Here is a 19,740-nt window from a genome sequence, read left to right as displayed (position 1 = left end):
CGCTAGTGCCTCCCCACCCCCCGAGTGTCCCCCCAGCGCTAGCATTGCCTCGAGCATCCTGCTGGCACTAGCACTGCCCTGTCCCAGAGCATCCCACCGGTGATAGCACAACTCTGAGCAGCCCGCTGGCTCTAGTGTCACCCCCAGAGCGTCTCACCGGCGCTAGTGCCACCCCATTTTCAGCACTTGCACCCGCATAGCCACATTTGCACATGTGCATGCGCTCGCGTGTGGCCATTTGTGTGCACGCATGTACATAGCAGTGCCTGCCTCCATTTCCGGGTTGCCAAACCAAAAAGGTTGGAGACCTCTACAATAAATCATCCTTATCGTTTTAGTCATTGTCTGTCCACTGCAGGATGAAGACCTCTTCTGCAGGTTTCCAACCAATGTGGTCCTTTTGCCAATTGGCCCCATAATACTTGCTGATGTTGTCGCTTCATCTTGTCTCTTTCATGGATGCTTTTTATCAAGGGGCATCCATTCTATGACTGCCTTGGCCCACCTGCCGTCAGTTCTTCTTGCTATGTGACCAGCCTGTTTCCATTTCAATTCTTTTATACTCTTGATGATATTGTATACTTTCGTTTGTTCTCTAATCCATGTGCGGGTCTTTCTGTCTTGTCTTGAGATGCCGAGCATGCATCTTTCCATGGCTCTTTGCACCCCTCTTAACTTTGGTATCGATTGTGAGGTTAGTGTCCATGTTTCACCGGCTTGCTTAATAATAATAATAATAATAAAGTTGGAAGGGACCTTGGATGTCATCTAGTCCAACCCCCTGCTCAGGCAAGAAACCCTATACCAGTGGTTCTCAACCTTTTTAATGCCGCGAACCCCAAACGGTTGTAAGTCAAGGACTACTCAACCGATCGTAAGTCGAGGACTACTCAACTGGTGCAGCACCGTTTGCAGAATGGGACTTTTGGCGGGCTCAGCAGGGCAGAGACAGCCTGGACAATTCCTATTGGCTTTTGAAAGCCAATAGAATTAGACTCTATTCAAGAGAGTCTATTCTATTGGCTTTCAAAAGCCAATAGAATAAAAGGGAGTAGCACAGCTAAGGAAAAGGGGGAAAAAATGACGGACTGCGTTGTTTGGCGACCCCTGTGAAATGGTCGTTTGACCCCAAATGGGGTCCTGACCCACAGGTTGAGAACCACTGCCCTATACCATTTCAGACAAATGGTTGTATTGCCTTCTGTTGTGATCCGTTGGCCAAGCTATATGCAGTGGTCCACTATGTCTACTTCTTCAGATATAATTTTTTTTCTTTCTTGGGTGAATTTATTAAACATAACCTGCCTCTTTTTTCAGGTTTATTTTTAAGCCAAATGGTTCTCCTACTTTGTGTAGCTCTTGCATGATTTAAAGCAAAGCACCTGCCTTCAGGTGCTTTGCTATTCTCCAAAGCACTTGAAGGCAGGACAAGAAGCAACAGATGGAAACTAACCAAGGAGAGAAGCAACCTAGAACTACGGAGAAACTTCCTGACAGTTAGAACAATTAGCCAGTGGAACAACCTGCCTCCAGAAACGGTGAATGCTCCAACACTGGGAGTGTTTAAGAAGAGACTGGACAGCCATTTGTCTGAAATGGTATAGTGTTTCCTGCCTGAGCAGGAGGTTGGACTAGATGACCTCCAAGGTCCCTCCCAACTTTATTATTATTATTATTATTATTATTATTATTATTATTATTATTATTATTATTATTATTATTATTAGATATTTCCCTTTCCTTTTAGCACTCTGTTCAGCTCATGTTCAGAGAAACATTTCAGAGTGCAGGAAGGCTGTAGGCCACTTTTTAAAACAAATAATAATAATTATAATTATTATTCATCGCTTCTGGAGGCAGGTTGTTCCACTGATTAATTGTTCTAACTGTCAGGAGGTTTCTCCTTAGTTCTAGGTTGTTTCTCTCTTTGATTAGTTTCCATCCGTTGCTTCTTGTCCTACCTTCAGGGGCTTTGGAGAATAGCTTGACTCCCTCTTCTTTGGGGCAGCCCCTGAGATATTGGAACACCGCTATCATGTCCCCCCCTCGTCCTTCTCTTCATTAAACTAGACATCCCCAATTCCAGCAGCCATTCGTTATATCTTTTAGCCTCCAGTCCCCTAATCGTCTTTGTTGCTCTTCTCTGTACTCTTTCTAGAGTCTCAACATCTTTTTTACATCGTGGTGACCAAAACTGGATGCAGTATTCCAAATGTGGCCTTACCAAGGCATTGTAAAGTGGTATTAACATTTCAGATGATCTTGATTCTGTCCCTCTGTTAATGCAGCCTAGCACTGTGTTGGCTTTTTTGGCAGCTGCAGCACATGGCTGGCTTTAGCACAAGGTTGGGACATATAAATTTGCTGCTGATTATTACATACTGAAATGTCCATTAATAAATATATGTCTTTCCTGATTTCTGCATCTTTAGTCAAGCACGGCCATATATTATGAGCAGTTAAACTCCTAAAAAAATAAAATCAATCTAAATTTCTTTATAAAAAATCTAAAAGATTGGATAGATCCTTATCAATATCTAAAAATAAGAACAATAAAGGGAAACTCAGTGTATGGGAAAAGAAGTACAACACAAGTCTAAGGGATGTAATCAGTGGAAATATTGTTAAAATCAAAGAGCAGTAAGAAAATTAAATTTTAAATAATCAGAAGAAAAAAGAGAGATATTTGGACAGGAAAGGATGTGAAAGCTTTTTGGACCGCACAGAATATTTTAATATTGGTTCTACTTTTTTTTAAAAAAAGTATTTTTCTTAGAAAGATTTTGAAATATTCTTAAGAATAGAAAGCAGTAAATGGAAGCAAATTCTCATGGATAAGTTTTAGCCTTCAATTTGGCGCCATATTGGATTTCATACTTCCATTTGAATTTAATGTCATAAAACCTAATAAGCTTTCCAAATATGACATAAAAAATAGGACGTCAGATTAAACTGAAACTGTACATTCATAAACCTCTCTGTGTTACCATTAGCTGTCATGCTAATTGTTATTTGAAGTACTTTGAACGTAGAACTTGCAGGAAAAATTAGCATCTAATTTCTGCAGTACATGTATGACATTGTGGTGTCTGTTTCGAATAATGTTTTTCCTGCTGTTTTTTAAATTACTCTAAGAAGTTTAAATGAAAGCTGGTTCATGAATAGGGATGAATGAAATAGTAAAATCACATTTATGTTGTCCAAAAGCCGGCCATGCAGAAAGCATTTCAGCAGAAAGCATTATAGTTTTTTTAAACCACCAGAAACAATCTCCCAGAGACCGTTACATAAAGTATTATCTAGCTAATACTTTAATATTATCTGCTACTCATGAGTAAAAATTCTTTAGTCGAGAGTAATCTTTTGATAACAGACAAGATGTTAGCAAGAAGGTATGCTTAGGAGATGTGATCTGAATTTTCCCTCTTTCTGATGCTGCTTGTGTTGGCTAGTGGATTCAGAGCAAACACGGCTGGGGAAATAAATGTATGAAAGATACATGTTCCCACATGACTTTGGTTCTGGCTGATCAGAGATAGCCATGATTTTGGTCTTTCTGCCCTTTGTCTTAATATTATTAAACTCTGTGTCTTATTGTTAGCTGCTTGAGGTTAGGCAGTCAGTAAATAAATAAGGTCTTGGTTGAGAGTTCCCAGTAGAGATAGCGCCTTAGATGAAATACAAAATGTACGTTTTTTCCTACTGTAATAATAATAATAATAATAATAATAATAATAATAATAATAATTATTATTATTATTATTATTATTATTTTACAGTCACAGACCAAAATGCAAGTGCAACAAAAGAAGAAGTAGTAGTAGTAGTAGTAGTAGTAGTAGTAGTAGTAGTAGTAGTAGTAGTAGTAGTAATAATAATAATAAAAAAAGTTGGAAGGGACCTTGGAGGTCATCTAGTCCAACCCCCTGCTCAGGCAGGAAACCCTATACCATTTTAGACAAATGGCTGTCCAGTCTCTTCTTAAAAACTTCCAGTGTTGGAGCATTCACTGCTTCTGGAGGCAGGTAGTTCCACTGGTTAATTGTTTTAACTATCAGGAAGTTTCTCCTTAGTTCCAGGTTGCTTCTCTCCTTGATTAGTTTCCACCCGTTGCTTCTTGTCCTGCCTTCAGGTGCTTTGGGGAATAGCTTGACTCCCTCTTCTTTGGGGCAGCCCCTGAGATACTGGAGCACTGTTATCATGTCCCCCCTCATCCTTCTCTTCATTAAACTAGACAGGCCCAATTCCAGCAACCGTCCCTTACATATTTTAGCCTCCAGTCCTCTGATTGTCTTTTTTCTCAACATCCAGGTCATAGTTGTCCCAAAGGGGCTTTTCAGAAGTCAGTTGGACTTTCTTGGTTTTGTTTTTTTTTTTAAACATTTTGCTCCTCGTCCCTGATCTGAAGAAACTTCTTGGATGAGAAGTGAAACGTTTTCAAAGAAAAAAAAAACAAAGAAAGTCCAGCTGCCTTTTAGAAAAAGCCCCTTTGGTTTAAAACAGTGTTTCTCAACCTTGACAATTTTAAGGCATGTGGACTTCAACTCCCAGAATTCCACAGCCAGCATTGCTGGCTGTGGAATTCTGGGAGTTGAAGTCCATATGCCTTAAAATTGTCAAGGTTGAGAAACACTGGTTTAAAATGTCTGGTTAAACCAGATAATGGTCTTTGTGGTGAATGAGAGTAGAATATGAAGGTCCAAAGCAATCACATTCTTTGGATGTTTGTTTGAGCACTTTTCATTTACGAGGGATTAAATTTGTACTATAATGACTAGTTAAACTGGTCTAGCATACATGCCTGAACTGAATTCATAAATTCCAACAACAAATTGTGATTTTTCTCTTTCCGCTTAGGTTATTTAACTTGGCATACTTAACCATAGGACAGGACAATTTTAGCAATAAACATGCACTGGATTCATTGCTCCATAAAGGGGAAAAAAAATAAAAAAAAATTGCTAAGTGTACTATAATAAATATAAAGCTAAGCATACGAGGATACTTCCTGCAGGTTAACAAACTAACGTTGGCGTGTTCATTTTTAATGAATATATAAGTAATAATACATCTTCAATATGTCGGAAACCAATACTTTCCCAATATTTAATTTACAACTGACATCTTTTTTCCTCTTCATTGTTAGCCTGTTTCACACAGCAGCTGGGGAAGAAAATCCCCCTGGGGGGGGGAACCATGATATTTATGTTTATTATACCATAAACACGGGGCTTCTGCCAAGATGCACCTGCTGTAGCTCTTAATTGTGTCAAATGTAAAACAAATAAAACGTCTCTGTCCCATTTTTAACATTCAGGGCTGACAAAATATATGAAAAGTTCTGTGGCCTTCAGAGAAAACTTGCTCCCTCTTTATCAATTTTTCTGTAGCCATCTCGGTGCTCCATTGCAGCCCTGAGTTTGTCAAATTCTGATTTTTTTATTTTTTTATTTTGCTCTAAGTGGTTGGTTGCTGCACCATCTGTTTTAATGGTTCTGGTTGGTGAAGTTACTTCACCTCAGGGGCTGGTTGCTAACAAGAATGTGGAATCCAGAATGGTTCAGAAAAATAATTGGGTGCCTTACCTCAATTCAGTCGGGTGTAATCAGTAATTGTGAGGTAGCAGCTGTTCCCCTACGCATGTGAGGCACTCACAAAGTTGGCTTTCAGAAGCTGATGAGATTTTTAAAAAACCCAAAATAGAGATTATATAAGGTGTCCAACTTTTTTACAATGAAAAGGAGGACACAAATAAATTGAAGAAAAAAATATTGTAAATAAAAGAAACATTTTATTCATTGCAACAATAATACAGACAACTTGCATGTGCAAAGTTTGCCAGCCAGGTGTTTTGGCGCGCTCAGCAGCAATTCCTATTGGCTTTCGAAAGCCAATAGTGGGAGTAGCACAGCTCATGCAAAAGTTGAAAAAAAAAACATCAAAAAAAGGTGCTGGAACACTGTTCTGAGCGTTCTATGAGGGGGAAAAAAAGCCCTGCAGATTAGTCTTCAGATATTGAAAAGGAGGACATATAGGAGGACACTTTTTGAGGGAGGACAGAACTTACAAAAGGAGGACTGTCCTCCTTAAAGGAGGACGGTTGGTCACCTTAGATTATAGGAATTTCATGATCTAACACTGCTAATAAATAGAAGTTTAACGATGTTGCCGTGCTTTGCTTAATTCAAATGTATATTGTATATAGGACATGATTCACCACGCTCCAACACTGGAAATTTTTAAGAAGAGACTGGACAATCACCTGTCTGAGATGGTATAGGTTCTCCTGCTTGAGCAGAGGGCTGGACTAGAAGACCTCCAAGGTCCCTTCCAGCTCTATTCAACAACAACAACAACAACAACAATAGAAGTTGGAAGGGACCTTGGAGGTCATCTAGTCCAACCCACTGCTCAGGGAGGAAACCCTATACCATTTTGGACCAATGGCTGTCCAGTCTCTTCTTAAAGACTTCCAGTGTTGGAGCATTCACCGCTTCTGGAGGCAGGTTGTTCCACTGGTTAATTGTTCTCACTGTCAGGAAATTTCTCCTTAGTTCTAGGTTGCTTCTCTCTCTGGTTAGTTTCCATCCGTTGCTTCTTGTCCTGCCTTCAGGCGCTTTGGAGAATAGCTGGACTCCCTCTTCTTTGGGGCAGCCCCTGAGATACTGGAACTCTGCTATCATATTGTCCCTCGTCCTTCTCTTCGTTAAACTAGACATACCCAATTCCAGCAACCGTTCCTTATATGTTTTAGCCTCCAGTCCTCTAATCATCTTTGTTGCTCTTCTCTGCACTCTTTCTAGAGTCTCAACATCTTTTTTACATCCTGGTGACCAAAACTGGATGCAATATTCAAAGGGTGGCCTTACCAAGCCCTTGTAAAGTGGTATTAATATTTCACGTATGATTCAGACCTTTCCTGATTGGACTGTCAGAAGTTCAGTTACAGATATAACCAGGATTGGATGCAAAATGTTGGAACTGCAAGTATATTTTTACGTGGACATTATGGCCTCATTCAGATTCCTCCAGATGTGTTGGATTGCAGATGTTGGGAAATACTGTGTGGTACACCTGGAGGGCTGATGATGTTACCTAGTTTGGATAATGAAACGACTGAATGAAAATGTCATGAAAATAACCAAGCTCAAAGAGCATCAAGGAGAGCCCGCATTTCCCCCTTGGCTTTGCTTGTCAGAAGCTGGCTGGGAAGGTCACGGATGGTGATCGCATGATCCCAGCATGCTGCAACCTTCATAAATACACGCCGGTTTCCAAGCACATGACATTTGATCAGGTGACCATGAGGAGGCTGCGGCGGTTGTAAGTGTGGAAAACCGGTTGTAAGTTGCTTTTTTCAGTGCCATTGTAGCTTTGAACAGTCACTAAATGAATAGCTGTAGGTTGAGGGACTGCCTGCACCTCTGTGCAAAGTGTAGAACCAGATCACAGATTGCAGTGGGGATAGGAGGGAAATGTGAGGATGTGGTGCAGGAAACGGAGAGATTCAGCCACCGGATACTTTAGTACAGTGTTTCCCAAATTTGACAATTTTAAGGCATGAGGACTTCAACTCCCAGAATTCCACAGCCAGCAACGCTGGCTGTGGAATTCTGGGAGTTGAAGTCCACATGCCTTAAAATTGTCAAGTTTGGGAAACACTGCTTTAGTAGAATGCAGAGAAATGCTTTGAAAGGGGGGAAAGAGGAAGGTGAGTGGAAAGACTGCAGCATTGATCAGAGGATAGTTGCGCAATGCTTCTGAGACAAGCTAGTTACAGTTACAGAATGGAGTTGGAAGGGACCTTGGAGGTCTTCTAGTCCAGCCCCTTGTTCAAGCAGGAGACCCTATACCAGTGGTTCTCAACCTGTGGGTCGGGATCCCATTTGGGGTCAAACGACCATTTCACGGGGGTCGCCAAACAACGCAATCCGCCATTTTTTCCCCCTTTTCCTTAGCTGTGCCACTCCCTTTTATTCTATTGGCTTTTGAAAGCCAATAGAATAGACTCTCTTGAATAGAGTCTAATTCTATTGGCTTTCAAAAGCCAACAGGAATTGTCCAGGCTGTCTCTGCCCTGCTGAGCCTGTCAAAAGTCCCATTCTGCAAACGGTGCTGCACCAGTTGAGTAGTTCTGACTTACGACCGGTTGAGTAGTCCTCGACTTACGACTGGTTGGGGGGGGTCGCGGCATTAAAAAGGTTTAGAACCACTGCCCTATACCAATGATGGCGAACCTGTGGCACGGGTGCCAGAGGCGGCACTCAGAGCCCTCTCTGTGGGCACGCGCGCCGTCGCCCCACTCCTAGGCCTTCAGCTGGGTTTTATAACTTTTCGCTTTAGGCCTCCGCTGCCGTGTATCCCCCCAAAAAAGGTTCAATCAATCAGTCAATTTCAACTTCTCGCAGGAAAAAAAAGATCTTGCAAAGTTGGAATTGATTGATCGAACTTTTTAGTCCCACCCAGTCTGCTGTTACCACCGCAGCCACGCCCCCCCAAGGGGCCACACCCACCCGGCACCCGACAATGGGTAAGTGGGTGTTGGGTTGCAGTTTGGGCACTCGGGCAGTTCACCATCACTGCCCTATACCGTTTCAGACAGGTGGCTGTCCAGTCTCTTCTTAAAAGCCTCCAGTGATGGAGCACCTACAGCAGTGGTTCTCAACCTGTGGGTCGGGACCCCATTTGGGGTCGAACGACCACTTCACAGGGGTCGCCAAACAAGGCTGTCTGCCATTTTTCCCCCTTTTCTTTGGCCACGCACCTGGCACCCGGTGATGTATAAGTGGTTGGGGGTCACCACAACATGGGAAACCGTATTATGGGGTCGCGGCATTAGAAAGGTTGAGAACCACTGACCTACAGCTTCTGAAGACAACTTTTGTTCCACTAGTTAAATGTCCTCACTGTTAGGAAGTTTCTCCTTAATTCCAGGTTGCTTCTCTCCTTGATTTAATTTCCCTCAGTTGTTTCTTTGTCTTGCCTTCTGGTGCTGTGGAAAATAAATTTATTTATATTTATTTATTTATTTATTTATTTATTTATTTATTTATTTATTTATTTATTTATTTATTTATTTATTTATTTATTTATGAGACTTATATACCGCTTTAAGTGCAAGCACTCTCTAAGCGGTGTACACCAGTAAGCAATGTATGTGTGTGTGTGTGTATGTATGTATGTATGTATGTGTGTGTGTGTGTGTGTGTGTGTTGTGTGTGTGTGTGTGTGTGTGTGTGTGTATATATATATATATATATATATATATATATATATATATATATATTACATTGCCCCCAACAATCTGGGTCCTCATTTTACCTACCTCGGAAGGATGGAAGGCTGAGTCAACCTTGAGCCGGTGAGATTTGAACCGCTGACCTGCTGAACACAGTCAGCTAAAGTGGCCTGCAGTACTGCACTCTATAACTGCTGCGCCACCTCGGCTCTTCTTCATAAACTGACCCCTTCGTCTTTGTGGCAGCCTCTCAAATACTGGAAGACTGCTATCAGGTCACCCCTAGTCCTTCTTTTCTCCAGACTAGCCATACCCAGTTCCTGCAACTGTACTTTTAGTCACAGTTAATTTAGAATAATATTTCATGTTCCTTTCGAAGACACGCTTACTGCTTGATGTTTGAGTGTGTAACCATGGAATTAGACTACGACTTAAGCGGCCTTAGGCTAAATGCTTATGAAAATGGCATTAGCATTTCTCAAAAGACAAGAGGCTTGATTGAGCCCCAAGAAACATAATATGTCTGCAAGAATTTTTGTAGAGTGGTCTGTAAGAAGGCAAGATATGATACCAATCTTAGACTTAAGGTTCCTTGGCTCTGATTCATTGAAGGTGTCATTGGGTGATGGGATATTAAAAAGGAAATATGATGTAGGTATGTATGTATGTACGTACGTACGTACGTATGTATGTATGTATGTATAACGTGGAGAGAGGTTTTTCCACAGACTCGAGAGGGCGTAGTTTTGTGTGCTGCCCACATCCCACGGATGGGGCTTTGCTTGTTTGTGCGGACCAGTTGCTAGCATGCTGCAACCCTGTAGCGGTCCATGGATTGGGGTTGGGGACCCCTGACCTAGGGGATATAGTAGCGGTAGTCTAGTCTAATTTTACCCAGCATTGGACGAAAGCTACAATTCCGAGGATATCTGTTTGTGAGCTTAACAGTAAAGTTGGAGTCTATGCAGCAAAGGCAAAATTAAAAGCATATATTCATAGCAGAGGCTTAACCAGATTCAAGTAAGAGTGGTTCTTATATATACGATATACTATGCAGCTTGCCAAATTTAAATGCAGTATGGCTTCTAAGGGAGTGTAAAAGCTTATAAACACCACAAATTGGGAGAAGCACAAAAAAGCGGAAGTTTGAAACCCAAGAGCATTCACGTTTAAAGTCTTTTGCTTTTTACTCTTGCGGTTGATTTGGTTTTCATCTTTCTTTTAACATGCACATCAAAAAATAAGTAACAATGCAATGGAGACCTTATTATGAAGTGTTCAATTTCAGACCGAAAACTTTATTATATAATATACAATTTAATCTATTTTGCAGTTATTTATTAATGCCACATTTAATTTTAGATGTAAAATTTAAAACTTCTTGTGGTGTTTATCAACATTATTTTAGGAATGGTTAATTTTGATATCAACTTCTTATTTTAAAAGCTTAAATTGTCTGAAACATTTTGAGGGTCAGTAAGCTCGGGTGAATTTTGTACAAATACCACTATTCAAATAATATAATGTAGTTGTCTTTTCTTATAATACATAAAACAATATTTTAAAAAAGAAACAGTGGCAGTCACATTTCTGATTTGGGAAGTGGGAATACTTAAGCTGGCAGAGATCATGACCGAAAGCATCTGCATTTGCCTACTCTCTCAGTTTGGATGTACAGATACTCCTCGACTTACAACAGTGCGTTTAGTGATTATTTGAAGTTAACCACGGCACTGAAAAAAAATGACTTAGGGCCGAAATTCATCCACTTGGCAACTGACTCCTATTTATTATGGTTGCAGTGTTCCAGGGATCACATGATCCCCTTTTGCATTTAGATTTCTAGATATAGGGGGGAAAATTGATTATTTCCTCAAACTGTTGAGATACCTGAATATGGATTGAATGACCAGTGCAAATCAGGCATTCCACACAGGATGACAGACCGGTTTCTGTTTTTTTGCTGCCTGTTGGGTCTCTTTGCCTGCTATCCTTAAACCATCTCTCATGATCTCAGCAGGCAGCTTTCTTGTGGCTCAGAAGCCACATGGCTTCCCACTTTTTTTTTTTTTTAAAGGAAATTTTAAATGTCAGTCTGCTGCATTATCTTAATTTCAGGAATACCTTGGATTCCATATGGCCCCGTACACTTTCTTGGAAAATAAACATGAGAGGTGGCTGCGTTGTAGAGCTTCATTTGGAAGTGTGGCAGCCAGTGCCGGCCAGGGTATTGTGAACCATGTGAGCAACATTCTGGCAAATTCTCTCTCTCTCTCTCTCTCTCTCTCTCTCTCTCTCTCTCTCTCTCTCTCTCTCTCTCTCTCTCTCTCTTTCCTTCTCCCTCCCTCCCTCCCTCCCTCTCCTTTTCTCCCTCCCTTCTTCCCTCCCTCCCCTTCCCTCCCTCTGCCCCCTCCCTCCATTCCTTTCTCTCTCCCTCTCCCTTTCCCCCTCCCTCCTTCCCTCCCTTTCCCCCTCCCTCCTTCCCTCCCTCTCCTTTTCCCCACCCTTTTCCTCCCTCCCTCTCTCTCCCTCTCCCCTTCCCCCTCCCTCCTTCCCTCCCTTTCCCCTTCTTCCCTCCCTCCCTCCTCCCTCTCCCTTTCCCCCTCCCTTCCCTCCCTTCCTCTCTTTCCCTCTCCCTTTCCCCTTCCCTCCTTCCCTCCCTCTCCCCCTGTCCCTTCCTCTCTCTCTCCCCCTCTCCTTCTTCCCCTCCCTTCCTTTCTCTCTCCCCCTCTCCCTTTCCCCCTCCTTCCTTCTCTCCCTCTCCCCGTCCCTCCCTCCCTCCCTTTCTCTTTCACACACACATGGCATAAAAACATTAGCAAAAATAAATACAGTTGTGGCTGCATCTGTTTGAAGGAGGTCTGAATTACTATCTTCATTAGCCGTTGGCCATAATCTTCAATATTAAAATTTTGGCATGTCCTTTCTGGAAGCTCATTGCGAGAGTAATTATTTGATAGAAATAAAACACTGTTTCTAGAGAGAAGGAAAGAAAGGTAACGTTAAGTCTAATTGAAACACAAACAAAGTAAAAATAACTTCGCTTCTGAAACAAGTAGGCAACGTCGCCCTTTTCGGCACTGTGAAATTAATATCACGGAACTGTCACTGAGCAAGAATCTTGGTTTGAAAACAGTAAATTGTTTCAAAATTTGACCTGCAGCTGATTCTTGTTTTTGTTACTTCTACCCTGTCTTCATCTTTCTCATCTTATCAAGTTTAACTCATATTAGCACCGTGTGGTGCTTCTGATTTGAAAGAAAACGACGCTTTGGAGTCAGCCCATGTAGCACTACTCATAGCTCTTTAAAGCAGTTGTGTTGTTTCCTTGGGCAGCATCCGTGTGAACCTGGGAGAAGAGACTTTCGATTTAAAGATTGTCCAGTGCAGTGGTTCTCAACCTTTTTAATGCCGCGACCCCCCAACCGGTCATAAGTCGAGGACTACTCAACCGGTCATTAGTCGAGGACTACTCAACTGGTGCAGCACCGTTTGCAGAATGGGACTTTTGGCGGGCTCAACAGGGCAGAGACAGCCTGGACAATTCCTATTGGCTTTTGAAAGCCAATAGAATTAGACTCTATTCAAGAGAGTCTATTCTATTGGCTTTCAAAAGCCAATAGAATAAAAGGGAGTAGCACAGCTAAGGAAAAGGGGGAAAAAATGGCAGACTGCATTGTTTGGCGACCCCCGTGAAATGGTCGTTTGACCCCAAATGGGGTCGCGACCCACAGATTGAGAACCGCTGGGTTAAACAAACCATGCATTTATTGCAACGCGTATACTAGCTCATACAACAGTTCCTTTAGTGACCATTCAAAGTTACAACAGTGCTGAACAAAGTGACTTACGACTGTTTTTCACACTTAACGACCGTTCACAATAGTGGTTCACAATACCACTTAACGACCGCTGCAGCATCTTCCGTGAATGGGAGCTACATCTGGATCCATATTCTTCCCAAAGCCATTGGATCCAAAGAACTACATAACCCTGATGTTCCCATAGTAGAATACTCATAGTATTCCCATAGTAGAATACTTGGGGCAAAATCCCCCCCCCCTCCATATAGCTTCAATCCTACTGTCCTTTAAAAGATCCTTAAAAACCAAGCTCTTCCCACAGGAACAAGTTTAGGATGTGTGAATCTACCATTAAGTCTATTTGCTTATTCTGCTTCCTCCTTCTCCCAGCCCTGCATGGCCATTTTGATTCCCGTCTTTTGAACCGCTTACGTTTGTCGGTAATCCTTTTAACTCTTTTCAAGCTTCCAGGATAAGGTTTTATAGTGGGCAGCCTTAGAAATTGAAACTCTAAATCAGACATGTCAAACACAAGGCCCGGGGGCCGGATGCGGCCCACGAAGTGGTTTCATGTGGCCCACGAAGCCATCCTGGAAACACTGAGGGGACGGCCCCCGCTGCCTTGGCCCTGGCCATGGCTGGCCGGGAACCAATGTGCAATTTTGTGGTGGCCATCTATGCTGGAAGACCATCTGGAAACAGCGAGGAACCAGCCCCTGCCATGTCGGCCCCGTCCCCTGGGTGCATGCTGGGGAGGTGTCACCCTTTGTGAGGAATGAAGAAATGCACCATTGCCTGGAAGTGGCCAGCAAATGGCCCTCGCCTACTTCACCTGTCCGGCTTGATGGGCTCCGGTGGAGGGGTTTCGGCAGACAGGCTCCTCCGGTGGACCATGCCTTGGCGCTTGCCCCGGTCCCACCCCCTTCTGCCAGAGACCCTTAGATCTGTCCCACTCCTGCTCAAGCCCCCATAGGCACCTTTGACGCGAACAATGTAGAGCTGGCCATGCCCACCCAATAGGCCACACCCACTCCGTCCACACCCACCCAGTAGGCCATACCCACCCTGGCCACCCCCACCCCCAAGGGCAACCTCAATGCTGATGCGGCCCTCATTGAAATTGAGTTTGACACCCCTGCTCTAAATGCTTGACATCTTATTTAAGCTGGAGCTGGTTTGTGGCCGTCCGAAGCAGGTGCTAAGCAGGTTGCCACTGAGGACCATCTGTATTGCAAGGGGCATAATTGCCTTGCATACGATTGCTTATATTCTGACTTTCACGCAACTGAAAGATAGCAGCTGCCATCGAACGCTAACTGGATAAATATAAGGGGGAAAAGTGAATTTCCCTAGATGTTAAGTAGAAGCTGCCTCTGCTCTGAAACCAGGTTGTGGTTTCAAGCTAAATAAAGGATCATTAATGAAATGAAACAACCTGTTGTGCATCACCAGCCATTTTAACGTACCTGGAAAGCACTGTTAACATACTTTGAGCAAGAAAAAGAACGCTTAACTGTTATACCTCTGTAATAGGTATATTGTGGAGAGAAGACTTTGGGTGCCTAGAAAAGAAAGCTGCTTGACTCCCTCAGTTATTAGAATACTTTTTGATAAGAACAAGTCAGGTATTTGGGGAATTTATCATTAGTATTCTGCAATCCTGTGCTTGTGCTAAAGAAAATGAAATATATCCTAATGTTTATGCTACACACAAGTATGTTTTGACCTTTACTGGTTTTAATAGGTTTTAAACCAGTGGTTCTCAACTTATGGGTCGGGACCCCATTTGGGGTCGAACGACCATTTCACGGAGGTCGCCAAACAACGCAGTCCGCCATTTTTTTCCCCTTTTCCTTCGCTGTGCTACTCCCTTTTATTCTATTGGCTTTTGAAAGCCAATAGAATAGACTCTCTCGAATAGAATCTAATTCTATTGGCTTTCAAAAGCCAATAGGAATTGTCCAGGCTGTCTCTGCCCTGCTGAGCCCGCCGAAAGGCCCATTCTGCAAACGGTGCTGCACCAGTTGAGTAGTCCTCGACTTACGACCAGTTGGGGGGTCACGGCATTAAAAAGGTTGAGAACCACTGTTTTAAACAATGGTTGCACACAAAAATAAAGACGGGATACTTTAAAAAAAAACATATTATCCCATTTTCCATGCATATAATTTCTTATTGCATATATTTCTTATTGCATATATTGCATGACTTTAAAAAAAACACCCACTTTTATATTTCTGTAGTATTTTAAAATTCCGAAAGTATTTTCAATAACTACATAGTCTAGTTAGTGCAAGAGTGTCCAATCTTGGGCAGCTTTAAGACTTGTGGATTTCAACTCCCAGAATTCCTGGGGGGGGGAATGGCTGGCCTGGGGCATTCTGGGAGTTGAAGTCCACAGGTCTTAAAGCTGCCCCAAGGTTGGACACCCCTTGGTCTAGCGCAGGGGTCTTCCAACTTGGCCCTTTGATGACTTGTGGACTTCAACTCCCAGAATTCCTCAGCCAGGCACGCTGGCTGGGGCATTCTGGGAGTTGAAGTCCACAGGTCTTAAAGCTGCCCCAAGGTTGGACACTCCTTGGTCTAGCGCAGGGGTCTTCCAACTTGGCCCTTTGATGACTTGTGGACTTCAACTCCCAGAATTCCTCAGCCAGGCACGTTGGCTGAGGAATTCTGGGAGTTGAAGTCCACAAGTCATCAAAGGGCCAAGTTGGAAGACACCCCCCCCCCCGTCTAATGCTGTAGAAAGGAATGCAGTTTGAAAATTGACTCATGTTTAAACGAACCCCAGCTAAGCGAGTTCAGCCTTCCCATGTTTATGGCAGACTTCTCTCCACATTCCCGTCAGTGAATCATTTCTCTCTCTCCCTCCTCCCCCCCCCCCGCCTTTCTCGCCAGTCGTCCGTCCTCCGGTAAAGTCGGTCAGGAGCCAGAGGCACAGATTTAAAAGCGAGTGGTTCCGGGGTGGGGGGCAGCTCCAAGAAGCAAGCCCGGGTCAGTTTTTAGAATCTGCTGTCAGTTTTGTAAATAGGAGGCTGCTGAGTGAATTGAACAGAAGGCTGAGATTAGCATATTAATAAGGCTGTTGCTAATCGCCTCCCCCTCCTCCCTCCAGTCCCCCCTCCCGCCTCCCCCCCCTCTCCAATGAATCTAGGAATAGAGACACTGGCAGTCACATTGCGGCTGGTTTGGTCACCTTCCTTTTTGCTTCCTCGTCTGGGGGAAAAAGGCAGAGAAAGACCCTGCCTTACAGCCTTCTGGCTGCCGGATCGGATCACCGAGGAAGGGGCTGGCTGCTGGGGGGGGGGAGAGGTTCTCCTCAATTTTGGCTTCCACCTCTGTGCCAAAGTGAAGCAAACAAGAGACTAGCCGGGATTCCTCCCCCTGCCGTTGTCGCCGGAGTCCATTCAAGTGGCAGACTTCCCAGCCCACCCCCAGGAGTCAATCCGACTAGAGAGAGAGAGAGAGAGTGCTGAATTGGATCATTGTCACTGCCGCCCGGAGCCTGGCACGACCCCTGCACAATTGTGTGTATGTGGCTGTTGGATTTGTCCGGGCAGCAGGCCCGGAAGCAAGCAGGTGTTACGTACATGGAGAGGAGCGGCTGTAGTCCATTTCCAATATGCTGGGCTAAAGGTACCCAAACTTTTAGGATGATGATGATGATGATGATTTTTTTAACCTGTTTCTGATCTGGCAGGAATTTTCCCGTCGTCTTTTTGTGCGTGCATGTGTGAACCAAAGTTGGTGCCGTTGGAGAGCTGGGTGGGAATGAAATTGCAAACAAAGGGGCTGTATTCTGGTCATGTCATATATTTTTTTTCTCCCCTTCCGCACTCACCTCACGATTAGAAACATTTTTCTGTCTTCGGCGTAGAGAACCAATGAATGGGAATGATTGTCCACTTCGTTTCTTCATTAAAGAAAACAGCCCTGGTCCACCTAATGGATTTTCCATATGTTTCCATATCCTTTAATAAATAGTTTAAAAATTATAATTTTTTGGGGGGGGGGGGAAACAGGCTACGTAAACGGCCTGACTGAAAAGTTGGCGGGGAGGTTATAGCGGGTGCAAAAAGAACGCGTGCATGGCTGGCTTTCTGAAGAGGACGAACCTGGGACTCGCTTTTGATGGTGGAGACGGTGATAGAATCCGACTGGAAACCGAAGTTGTACAAGAACGTGGGCTGCCTGCTGTTGCCCAGATAGTTCTTCCTGGACTTAAGATAGCTAACCAAATGCCGCGTTCTATAGAAGTGCATTCGTGTCACAGTCAGTAGCTAAGTATCATCGCATTGTTTCTTTTCGGATAAATCTAAGGCAAAGATATGATGCTTTTGTTAATTTTACGCTGAAAAGCAGCGGAAAGACTTCTCTGGGATGGCAATCAGGTAAAGGGAGGACAATTTAGAGGCAGTTGTCCAAGCATTATCTTTTCCCAGGCCAACAGACAGCAGCAAGAATATGGCAGTGCTTAGTTTATAGCGTAATTGGAGGTGAAAGATGAGGAAGCCCACCGAGGACCTTTTGAACTCCCTAAACCAGGGGTAGGCAACCTTGGCTCTTTTATGACTCGTGGACTTCAACTCCCAGAATTCCTGAGCCAGCATGGGGGAAACTTTAGCCCCTTCATGACTGGTGGACTGCAACTCCCAGAATTCTTGAGCCAGCATGGCTCAGCTTGGAAACCTCTCCCTTTCCCCTCAGCATGGCTGGTTCAGGAATTCTGGGAGTTGAAGTCCACCAGTCATGAAGGGGCCAAAGTTTCCCTCATGCTGGCTCAGAATTCTGGGAGTTGAAGTCCACGAGTCATAAAGCGGCCTAGGCCTAGGCCAGAGGTAGGCAACCTTGGCTCTTTTATGACGCGTGGACTTCAACTCCCAGAATTCCTGAGCCAGCATGGGGGAAACTTTAGCCCCTTCATAACTGGTGGACTTCAACTCCCAGCAGGAGGATGGACTAGAAGACCTCCAAGGTCCCTTCCCAGTCTATTATTATTGTTATTGTTAAGCCTCCCCAAAATGTCCTTTTTTTTCATGAAGAATATACCTTTTTTCAACTCCTAGGAGAACGAGGCCATTTTCAGATTGACCACAGCAGCATCCAAGGACAGACAGCTTTTACCCATCATCTCTGAGTTAATTGTTAATTAATGCTGGTTAATTGTCCTCACTGTTAGACACTTACCAACAGTGAGGACAGTGAACCAGTGTTGTGGTTGTGGGTGCAGGGGGTTGGACTAGAACAGTGGTGGTGAAACTATGGCACGTGTGCCAGAGGCGGCACTCGGAGCCCTTTCTGTGGGCACGCCAGCATGGCTCAGCTTGGAAACCTCTCCCTTTCCCCTCAGCATGGCTGGCTCAGGACTTCTGGGAGTTGAAGTCCACGAGTCATGAAGGGGCCATAGTTGCCCCATGCTGGCTCAGGAATTCTGGGAGTTGAAGTCCACGAGTCATGAAGGGGCCATAGTTCCCCCATGCTGGCTCAGGAATTCTGGGAGTTGAAGTCCACGAGTCATAAAAGAGCCAAGGTTGCCTACCCCTGCCCTAGGGTGTAATTATTCATCAAGTATGCCACATTGTGGTGGTGTATAAATGTCACCTATTCCAATTTTAGGTGCTGGCGGGACATTTTAGAGTAGGGGTATCTCTCCCTCGCTATAAAAACGCTACGCTATCGCTGCCTCTTGGAAGACAGAGCCTCTTGTTGGTTCCTGCCCTGTCTTACTTCAGAGAGCGGTCAATGGCCATCAAGGCTTCTCAAGGCCTCCCTCAACCTTGACCCATCTCCACCTTCCCTTCTCTCTTCTGAAAGTGAGCAAGGAGATGATTCCCCTGAAGGAAGCAGCCTTAGAACTTTTCCTTGCCTTCTCTTCGGAGCAAGTGGAAAGAGACACAGTGGTGCAGCCTGTCTTTTGCTACAGGAATTAGGATTTTGGCATGAAGTTCAGCAGTTTCCTTCCAGGGCAGGCATCTTGGACAGCAGTCTGAGGGGGCATCACAGTCTGATCTATAGTAATAATAATAATAATGATGATGATGATGATGATGATGTAGCAGTAGTAAAGTTGGAAGGGACCTTGGAGGTCATCTAGTCCAACCCCCTGCTCAGGCAGGAAACCCTATGCCATTTCAGACAAATGGCTGTCCAGTCTCTTCTTAAAAACGTCCAGTGTTGGAGCATTCACCGCTTCTGGAGGCAGGTTGTTCCACTGGTTAATTGTTCTCACTGTCAGGAAGTTTCTCCTTAGTTCTAGGTTGCTTCTCCCTTTGGTCAGTTTCCATCCATCGCTTCTTGTCCTGCCTTCAGGGGCTTTGGAGAATAGCTTGACTCCCTCTTCTTTGGGGCAGCCCCCGAGATAGTGGAACACTGCTATCATGTCCCCCCACGTCCTTCTCTTCATTAAACTAGACATACCCAATTCCAGCAACTGTTCCTTGTTTATTTTAGCCTCCAGTCCCCTAATCATCTTTGTTGCTCTTCTCTGTACTCTTTCTAGAGCAGCGGTTCTCAACCTATGGGTCGCGACCCCATTTGGGGTTGATCGACCATTTCACGGGGGTCGCCAAGCAAGGCTGTCTGCCATTTTTTTCCCCTTTTCCAGCGGGTGCCTTACCTCCCTTGGGCTGGGCCAGCTGGTGGCCCAGCCGGTGGTCGGCCTGCTCCGTCTCTGCCGCTTGCCAGCTACGCCTCGGCCGG

The 19,740-nt window shown here is 44.2% G+C and overlaps 1 protein-coding gene across 16 annotated transcripts in view; it reads left to right on the top strand.

Moving 5' to 3' along the window:
• The window catches only part of PTK2 (protein tyrosine kinase 2), a 259,759-nt gene that overhangs the window by 75,210 nt on the left and 164,809 nt on the right, over window positions 1-19,740 (top strand). For 5 of the 16 annotated variants that reach the window (XM_039334568.1, XM_039334569.1, XM_039334566.1 and 2 more), the window contains exon 1: window positions 16,231-16,677. The exons of 2 other annotated variants lie outside the window; for them this stretch is intronic. In XM_039334568.1, coding sequence (XP_039190502.1) covers window positions 16,575-16,677 — 103 coding nt within the window. In that variant the 5' untranslated portion in view covers window positions 16,231-16,574. Of the gene's footprint in view, window positions 1-16,227; window positions 16,678-19,740 lie in introns of those variants that run through there. 9 more of the 16 variants (XM_039334577.1, XM_039334572.1, XM_039334571.1 and 6 more) reach the window with 5 other exon arrangements.

Source organism: Crotalus tigris, unplaced genomic scaffold, assembly GCF_016545835.1.
Source record: "Crotalus tigris isolate CLP2741 ecotype Arizona unplaced genomic scaffold, ASM1654583v1 scf7180000017631.5181431, whole genome shotgun sequence".
Taxonomy (NCBI): Eukaryota; Metazoa; Chordata; class Lepidosauria; order Squamata; family Viperidae; genus Crotalus; species Crotalus tigris.
This window is presented reverse-complemented; position numbering and strand designations above follow the sequence as displayed.